Below are 9,500 nucleotides of genomic sequence, written 5' to 3'. Positions count from 1 at the left end.
GATAACTAAACTTCCTTTGAATATAACGTGCATATAAATAGACGGAATAAATAAAAGTCCCCGGAAATAAATATAAGTAAAACATATGTATTTAGGCTATTGAACTATAATGACTAATGCCTATATATGTATTGCCTCATTTATGTATTTCATGTTCCATTTCATAGCCATATTAATTATGTAAAGGGGGCAAAAATGGACGATCAGTCGCTCAGGAAGTTATAGACTACAGTTTCCCTCAACAGCAGCCGGACATTCTAACGCTTAACGTGAAAAAGCTTAACGGGGTAACTTAATGTACCTAAACAATGATCAATCAGATATCAATCAGTTATCAGTCACATAACGTCCATAATAATTGGACTTTGGGTTAGATTTTTTTTGACAGTTTTCAGTGGTTATGAGGAGCAATATGAGAGAGAAATTTGGTAATCATTGATCATTGTTTAGGTACATTAAACCACCTCTATTTGTTTCTGGACATCAAGCTAGGCCATATGCTAGCTAGCTAGCTAGGTGCTTAAGTTATGTTACTCACCCTCGTAGTTGTGGACATAACTTCATACGTCCCACTTCAAAGCTTTCTCCCGTTTCCTGACGGGTGCAGGTGAAAGTGCGTCGACCATTCTGTGCACATTGTTGACATATACTTATAATAAAGCTATAAACGGCGCGGGATATATAAACTTGGTTACAGTCAGGTTACAGTGCAGCCGCCCTCAACAGACGTTCTAAAGTAAAGTGAACGCACCCTCAACGGGGTTGGGATCATTTCATTGGTCAACACTACAGCTGGCATTCTATTGGTTGTTGACTTTTGATAGGGTTATAACACACAAAAAATCCAAGCGCGCAGGAGAAATCCGAGAGCAGAAACTTTGCAAGTGAGCAGAATCAGCCTGAGTGCGAGGAGAAGGTTCAAAGCTGAGAGCAGGAAATCTGTCCAAACAACAACATATCTGAGTCCAAGCAGAAAGTTTGAGCACAAGCAGAGAAAATCCAAGCGCGAGCACAAACTTTGAGCACAAGCAGAGCAAATCCAAGCGCGAGCAGTGACTATTTGAGTGTGAGAGCAAGGTTTTGAGGGAAATTATTACAAAATCTGAACGTAATATCAGTGAGAAATGCTCTCAAATTCAAAGAATGCACTCTTGATTAAAGATAGGAATATAACTCCATACATTAGGGGCTAGAAAGTACTGTATGCACATGTGAAGGGGAGTGCAAGGACAGGTGGTATCCGGCTGATTGTGTCGGGCTGTTCTGGGTCTCAAAAGTCCAGGGCTGATTTTTAACCCCAGTCCAGCCCTGCATGTTGCCATAGCAAGGAGTTTGACTGACAGCAAGTCATCCAATTATGATTCACAGTTTGGGCTCCTGGCGCTGCATAGTATACTTAGATAGTCAGACAGAAATGTGACAACATAAAATTATTTTATTTTATAGGCCATTTAACAGCTAACGTCCAAACTTATGAATACATGCATGTCATCTGAGTCATAATGCCTCAATTGAAGTCGTCTCGAGTGATTAACTTACAAATCCATGTCAAGTCTCAAGTAATTTATTTTTTGTAAAGCCGCAAATCATTAAAACAGTGACTCAAGTCGATTCAATTCCAAGTCACCCCAGCCCTTTTCCAAACAGTTTCCAATGACGGCTTCTCAGATGGTTCTGTGTCACAAACCATCTGACGCCGAGAGGTTAATACTAAGTAGCACTTTGTTGGCAAATAATTGTGACCATTCCTGATGAACTACACTGTACAGTGAATGTGACTGTTTATACTTTTTACCTGTCAATTCTTGTGCCATTTAATTGACACTGATCATTTTACAGTGAGTTAGCTGCTGGGAAGTGTTTAAGTGTCTAATAAGCCTTCCTACTCCTGTATCTGAAAACTTCACAGCTCATGTTACATGACCTCACTGTCAGCTGGAGTAACACGTCAACACAGATGCAGCCCCTGGTTTGGGACTGTGATTGCCATACAAAGCAGTTTCTCTTTAAAACTACTTTACTCTATTAACACCTCAATAGCTGCACCTGGAGGTTCCTTTACCTAACCTACTCCATTTCCAACACTCATTTTCCCCCTCATTCCACAGCAACTCCTACCGGATCCTTCCCCAATGCCCTGGCACTCTTAACTTCCCTACAGAGAACCAAAGAGAAGAACTGGACAATTCTACCACATCCAAACAAGGAACTCTATAAAAAGATGCTTCATATTAATAATTGAGAAATAAATCAGTCTCAACAAGCCTCTTCCTCGAACTTCATCAGCAGGAATTTCAACAATTCTATTGCCTTATTTACTTTAGTTGCAAGTAAACTGACATAGTTACCCTTAACCAGTTTTTGTATTGAATCGGATTGTGCAAGTAATGGGAAAGCGTGTCACAACTTTTGACTGGTACTGTACATACACACGCACACACTAATAAGTTATGTTGTTTGTACTTTATATTGATGGCTGGAAGGATGAGCATCATTTATTCGGTCTAGTGTCCAGGCAAGGAATACTCGATCATATCATCTGAATCATCAAACCATCACATGCCTATGGGTTATATTATCTCATAGGCATCAGAGAATCCCATGTCACGCTGCCAATCAAATACTTCATTATCTTTTCATGCTTCACCTTAACCCTAATTTCTCCCTCTGACCTTAATTAACCCCTTCATTCCTGACTATAACCCCAGGCGAGACACTGTTCTGGATGACATCACATTACGTGCCAGCAAAACTTCAAATTATTTTCCAGATAATCCTGCGTTGTTGTTTTTTTTAAAGAAGTCAACAGTGTGTCTGCATTGAAATGAACGAGAGGGCTGTGTTTTTTCACACACAATCGTCTTAATGCAGCTTTAGACCTCAGAAACGCCTATCATTTAGTGAGAATTAGGGACTATGGAAAATAGCCTTTAAAGGAGTGATAGAATGATTATATAGGGTATTTCACACTGTTCCTTAAGGTCTCATAATAGGGTATGTAACATTGGTTGGGCTGAAAATTGCCCGAATGCTATTTTATGGGACAATAACTACCCTGTGAATATGGCCCTATTTGTAGAGCTTTTCTTCCAAATATGGTATGCTCATGAATATGAGCATACCATATCAGCAGCGCGCTAATTGGTTTGAGCGAACCACAAACAAACACATTGGAGACTCGACAGCAGGCCTCATATTTCAGAAACTGCAATGTTTAGTTACTAAATTCACTTCTGAGACTTTTTTATGCGAGAAATCAACTATATAAAGCTCAAATATGGGCCGTTTTACGAAAATGTATAGCTAATTGCAAATTTGGTAAGACGTGTCTGATTTCAGGAGGTCCACACAGTCTGACAAGACAGCGGCAGCCCCGCTGCGCTCCATACCCAGGAGAAAGTCACCGTTTCTGGGTTAGCTACTGGACAGCCGGGGCTCCTAGGAGCTGGTCGGCTGCCGGCATAACTATAATACGCTTGTGTCAGATGTATTTTTGTGAATAGGAGGGGTTTCGTTAGCTGCTAGTGTAGGGTGACCAAACGTCCTCTTTTGCACCGACATGTCCACTTTTTACGTACTGTCCGGGGGGTCCGGGCGGGTTTTATAAATTCATGAAAATGTCCGGTTTTCACTGTTTTTCATGGGTCTATTACGCGTGTACTTAAATTGAGTGGCGCTTTGCACAGTGTACTACGGTACTTTGTTGTGTGACGTAATTCCCGAGCGGCTGCTTTGTGGGTGGCTCTGCGACGCGCACATACAGGGACTAGAGCAGACAGCGGAGCAGCATTGTACACAAAATGCTGCAGCATTTCCTGCTAAAGTTTTCCCACCGTGGTCAGAAAACACAGGGGAGACACTTTGTTTCTCTCGCTATGACTCTAGAGTCGCACTCCGCCATCACTCTCCTCTATAATTTCCCTTCGCGTCTATCACCCACTCCCCACACACAGACTGCCGGCTCGACACACACACCAGCGCCGCAAGTATTAACATCAGGCTACGGCGAAAGCTCATGCGTGGAGCCTGCGCGACAACCATAAAACAAGACTTAGTGCAGCTTCACAGTTGAACTGCAAAAAAAATGTCCCACGTACCGTCCCGGTCGGGACCGGACTAGTGGGAGGCGGAGTGCACCGTGTGCAAAGCTGGCACATATGTTTTAGTGTCTTTATTATTTATCTTATTACATTGAAAAGGTATTAAGACATATTTTGTTGTAGCTGGATTTTCTAACACAGAAGAGGTCATATTTAGAACATTATTTCATATTATTTATTTATTTTAAAAGAGATATTATTTTGTTACAGGTTGTTACAGATTTTATTTTATTACAGAAGTTATTTTTGCACCATCGAGGCATAATAAAGCATGTTCATTAACCATTAATTAAGCCTGTCTGAATTTTTGTCTCGAGGCCAGGCCAAGTGTCCTCTTTTTTGGAAATCAAAATATGGTCACCCTATGCTAGTGTCCATTCAATCCTATGGGTAGAGCTAAAGATCAAGGCTAGCTAGCTAGCTACACTTTCGGCATAACTATAATATATTTACAGTTTGAATTTCGTCACGCCACTTATATAACAGCTACCCTAAGGTCTTACAAAGCTAAAGCTTGTGTCCAATTTCAATTTAATGCATTTTTGTGAATAGGAGTTTCGTTAGCTGTTGGTGTCCCTTCAATCCTACGGGTAAAGATCGTGGCTAGCTGCAGGCCCTGGAGCTCCATCAGGGCCTCGGCATTTAGTAGTCCAGTAACAGAAACAGTGACTTTGCGCGGGTATGGAGCGCCGCGGGCTTCCGGTCGTGACAGAGATCCATTTAGCTTACAGCGAGCTGGGGTCTTTGAAGGAGGACACACCGGGTGGCGAGGCAGCACCGGCTGCTGTCACGTTAGCCTGCTGAGCTCCTGCTGAACTGCGACACACAGTCGGACAAAATTTGCAATTAGCCATCAATTTTCGTAAAATATTATATTTATAAATAAAATATTATGACCTCTACATAGTTGATTTCTCGCATAAAAAAGTCCCAGAAGTGAAATTAGTAATTAAATAGTGGACCTCTGGAGATCTGCGTGACCTAGCTAGATTCAGAAAACAGCTGACCTCAGGTCAGTGGTGTAGCCTATGCTAATGTTGGGGCGTGACAAAGACTAGGAGTTGACGTCAACTTTTAGCTTTGTTGAGATTCGCCCGTTTTCAGCAGCAGTTTCAAATTGTGAGATTTGCAGAGGAAAGAGGTGTCAATGGGATTTTGAGGTTCTATGAATGTCCTATTTACCCACCAAACTGTCGTTTTTCAACTATGACAGGGTAAAATCGGTTTTGCATTCTATCCCCCCTTTAACACTGCCAGGGGCCATTAGGAGTATCTGGTTCTGTCTATTAAAATTACCAATGCCCTGCAAGTCCTGGTGACCCATGTTCATAGAGACATGCTGAACAAATGCTCTCAACCCCCACCCACCTTTTGGTATGCTTCTACTGCTTTTGCTTTTGTCCTGGGGTTTGCACCATGTCATTATTGTCTCTTGTCGTTTTGGTTGACCAGTCCAAATCATATCAGTTATTGTGAAAAATCTATAAAAAAGACAAGGAGTTACATTATAAATATGTCTTGTTTTTATTATCATATTTCATGCCACCTCACAAAAAATGGATTTCTATGTAAACATTGAATGAATGACATTAAATCTGATCTTTTTTCTAATAAAATTGATTTCAAATTTCAACACATCACACTTTACATAGTATGTGAAACTCTCTCTGTCCTATGATTACATGTTTCTCTATAAATGTAACTGCAGTTATCTGATGAACGATAGATAATTCTCTCTTTTCAAATTACCTGTTGTTGAACTTCTTGCCAAACGCACTTCGTACTGCTTTCAATATTTGTGTCATAGAAAGAAGTTATACAGGGGAATAAATATGAATGGCACTAAACTGAAATGATTAAAATAACTTTTGTCCCATAGCTGAAAGAGAACATGATGTTTTTGTGTGGACAGTTTAATTTGAAACACAACAGTTGATATTTTTCTATAGTGGAAACATACAAATACATGAAAGTGTGGCTGTTTCTCTGTGAAACAGGAGCCCAGCAGGCCTGTGATTTCAACAAAATGGCCGCAAATCACATAGTGACATAAATACAAAGCTTTAGTAGCTCTTTTGTTCTCTTGGGTTAAAATGTTTCCTATCACAAAGAAAAATTGTTCCCTGGGGGCATACATGTGTGAATGTAAAGCTTGCATTAAACTGGGTGATAACCTATAAACAGTGTATGGTGCTTATGACTCCTAAAATGCAGCAGCATCAGAGAGGAAAAATACACAAAAAGCAAAAACTGAAGAACAGGCCTTTAAATTGTTGTTCAACAAGACTGAAAATCCTATCCTCACTTTCTGTATTTAGTAATTTACTCACTGAACAGCAGGAACACATTCATTCCAAGTCTGATCTCAGTCCCTCCACAGCCTCTCTACAGCATGTTGGTCTCACAGGAGCCAGGCTGCAGTATCTGAAGAGTTACAATGAGTTTAACTGCTTTTCTAAACCAGGGGTAAAACAAGGCATAGATCACAGGGTTTAGACAAGAGTTTAAAAAATAAAACACTGGGACCACAAAGGATGCATATGAAGCAGTGAGCAAGTTTTCAGCTGCAAGAGAAATGCAGTAATATGGGCTGAAACATATTAGAAACACAACCACAAGAACACCAAGAGTCCTGGCTGCTTTCAGCTCGGATTTCTTGGCCTTTGGAGTTACTGAAAGCTGGAGTGTGACAGCTGTAATGTGAGAGCGCATGGCACGAGCCTGAGACACAGCCACGGCAAATATTCTCAGATACAGAGCTACGATGACAGTAACTGGAACAATAAAGATCAAAATAAGGTCCACAATCCCTGCAATATAGCCAACGACCAACAGACATTCTCCGTAACAAGGAATATACCTGTCTGGTAGAGTCAGGTCAACTTTTGTAAAGAAAATGCTGTAGGAAACACAACATAGCCAAAATAGAAAAACACAGAATTTAACTCTATTCATGGTGATTCTAGTAGTGTAATGCAGAGGGTCACAAATAGCCACATAACGGTCAACTGATATGAGCACCATGTCACCTATTGAGGAAGACATAATGATTAGGTCTAAATAATTATACAGAGAACACACAAGGTCACCAAGAAACCAGCAGGATGTTTTTTGGAGGATTGCTCCCGGCATCAGCACGAGGCCCACTAGAAGGTCTGAGACAGCCAGAGAGAGGAGGAGGATGTTGGTGGGTGTGTGGAGCTGCCTGGAGGGAAAGAGAAAAGCACCATTAAACCAACAAGTCCTCATATCTAAATGACAAACAAATGTTTTAATCCGCCATGTCAACAGGCCTTATTTTGAGCATGCATTTTGATTATCATAGTAGGAGAAGAAAAGGTGTTACAGTACTAATAACATTATAAATGGCTCCCTCAAGTATCCCACTAAGCCATGACAGTGAGACGTCAAGCCAGCATGCACAATACCAGGACCCTGAAACTGACACAAAGGGTTCATATATCTAAAACTTAAAATTATTGAGACAATGATCTTTGCCTGAAGTGGGAGACTGAGATGATGACGAGCAGGTTGAGAGCTACAGTGAGCAGAGAGATGGAGGAAAGCAAAATGTGAATGAGCATCACTTCAAACCAAGGAGGTGTCAGCTTCCTGCAGGAGGTGTTGAAGAGTTGTGGAAAGCAGAGCTCTGCTCCGTCCTGTGTCTCCATCATCAGTGGGAGGATGAGAGAGGCCTCAGCTCTCTGCTTCAAACTCTGTCATACAACTGATTTATCTCTTTTTACTGTTGTCACCACCCCTCCCTTTCTCCCTCTCAGTCTCTGTTGGACACTGATGTCCTTCCTTCCTTGCTTTACACATCACAACATCATATTCTACACCTTTTCTCTGTTCTTCTACAAACCTTTCAATAATAATTGACTTCTCAATCCTCCGGTGATCTGCCTGTCATTCTGTTACCCCCCCCACACCTTCCAGGTGTCGACCTAGCTGAACACATGAAATTTAGCGCATTTATCTTTAGACAGTTGGGCGAGAAGTCAGATAATTCAGTTTGTTTCAAGCTTACCGAACCCTTAAGTCTTCAAACTCTTCCTAGTAATTGCCCCATGTGTTGTCTTTGAGACCCCATTTGGAAACCAGAGGTATATCTCTGCCTTCTCTGCTGATTGTATTCTTTCGCCATACAGTAATAAACAAAGACACAAACAATCCAAATTTCCCCAATGAAAGGAAAAATTCCAGCACCCTGGAGATCCCAGATCGCAGTTTTGGGTAAGAAAGCACAAAGTTGAAGAGGTGGGGTTAATAACTAGAAAAGAGTAAGCTTCTCTTGCGTTTGGGGACACAACAGATAACACTCTCCCTTCCAATTTTAAGAGGAACCAGGTGTGTAATCTGATGCAAAGCATTCTCATGAATGCAATTTGTATGGCATCTACCGTAAATATGGTGGCCACCGACTGCTAAACGCCAACTGGTCATGTGACAGTTGAGTTGGGAACCGGTCACCGTGAGTTGACGGTCTTGACAGCAGCCGTTACAGTGAAGTATAGATGACAAAAGGTGACCATCATGAGGACACAGCAGTTAAGTTTAGACACCAAAAAGACTAGGTAAGACTTTACACAAAAGAACTTTTGGAATTTTTTTCCAGACATGCAACCAGATACCCTCACACCTCTCCTAATGGCCATACATCCACCTGCACAGTGCTTCCTGAACACCTCACATCCATTTGTGAGCCGGTGCCAGAGTTTGCCCAAGAAGTGTCATTCATTAAGAGGAAGTTGTATAAAAGCTCTGCTCCAGAACCTGGCTCTCCTGAGCCTGTTCCAGTCTCCTCTGCATCTTCCAACCTCTGCTCCCAGACCTCCAATGCTTCCGTGGGCCCTCTATCACTTCTCTGGAGTCAAGCAGGTTACCGGCCAGCCCGCTGCTTGATTTCCTGCCGACTTATAACTATTCTGATTCTTGACCTGCGAGAATAGCCCAGCAATCAGCAAGCCTCGGGCCTTACCACCTATCATATATCCTATCCATTGCAGTTTAGTTTATTTACTCATAAAACGATGGATTGGAAAGTTTGTAAGTACACCAGAAGTGTATGTAAATAACACTTGCCTGTTGGCTTCTGTCTCTGCTGCTGCTGCTGCTACCTACGGGCAGTAAGAGTGCTTAGGGCCGTCTACAAATTACAACACCGAAAAGAGATGCAACAAAAATATTTATTAATTTCACTTTTTTTATGTAAGTGCTGTAGTATAACTAGCAGGAGACAAGTTATAATTGAGGTAAGTTTGGAGACATTACCTTATTTAATCATTAAATTAATAAATATTTTTGTTGCATCTCTTTTCGGTGTTGTAATTTGTAGACGGCCCTAAGCACTCGTCTAACTGCCGGCAGCAGCAACAACAACAGCAGAGAGCAGAAGCC

The 9,500-nt window shown here is 41.5% G+C and overlaps 1 protein-coding gene across 1 annotated transcript; it reads right to left on the bottom strand.

Moving 5' to 3' along the window:
* Nucleotides 1-6,485: 6,485 nt before the first annotated feature.
* Nucleotides 6,486-7,774, bottom strand: LOC120546329 (trace amine-associated receptor 13c-like). Its single transcript, XM_039781209.1, has 2 exons — nucleotides 7,599-7,774; nucleotides 6,486-7,305 (listed from the first exon to the last, which is right to left on the bottom strand). Exons 1-2 carry the CDS (start codon nucleotides 7,772-7,774, stop codon nucleotides 6,486-6,488), a joined length of 996 nt encoding a protein of 331 aa, XP_039637143.1.
* Between the last annotated feature and the right edge of the window lie 1,726 nt (nucleotides 7,775-9,500).

This window comes from Perca fluviatilis, chromosome 18 (genome assembly GCF_010015445.1).
Source record: "Perca fluviatilis chromosome 18, GENO_Pfluv_1.0, whole genome shotgun sequence".
NCBI classification, from domain to species: Eukaryota; Metazoa; Chordata; class Actinopteri; order Perciformes; family Percidae; genus Perca; species Perca fluviatilis.
This window is presented reverse-complemented; position numbering and strand designations above follow the sequence as displayed.

Coding starts and splice junctions, on each gene's coding strand:
- LOC120546329 (XM_039781209.1), bottom strand. CDS start 7,774: ATGATGGAGACACAGGACGGAGCAGAGCTCTGCTTTCCACAACTCTTC. Junction 7,306..7,598: donor ATCTCAGTCTCCCACTTCAG/GCAAAGATCATT, acceptor CTTTCCCTCCAG/GCAGCTCCACACACCCACCA.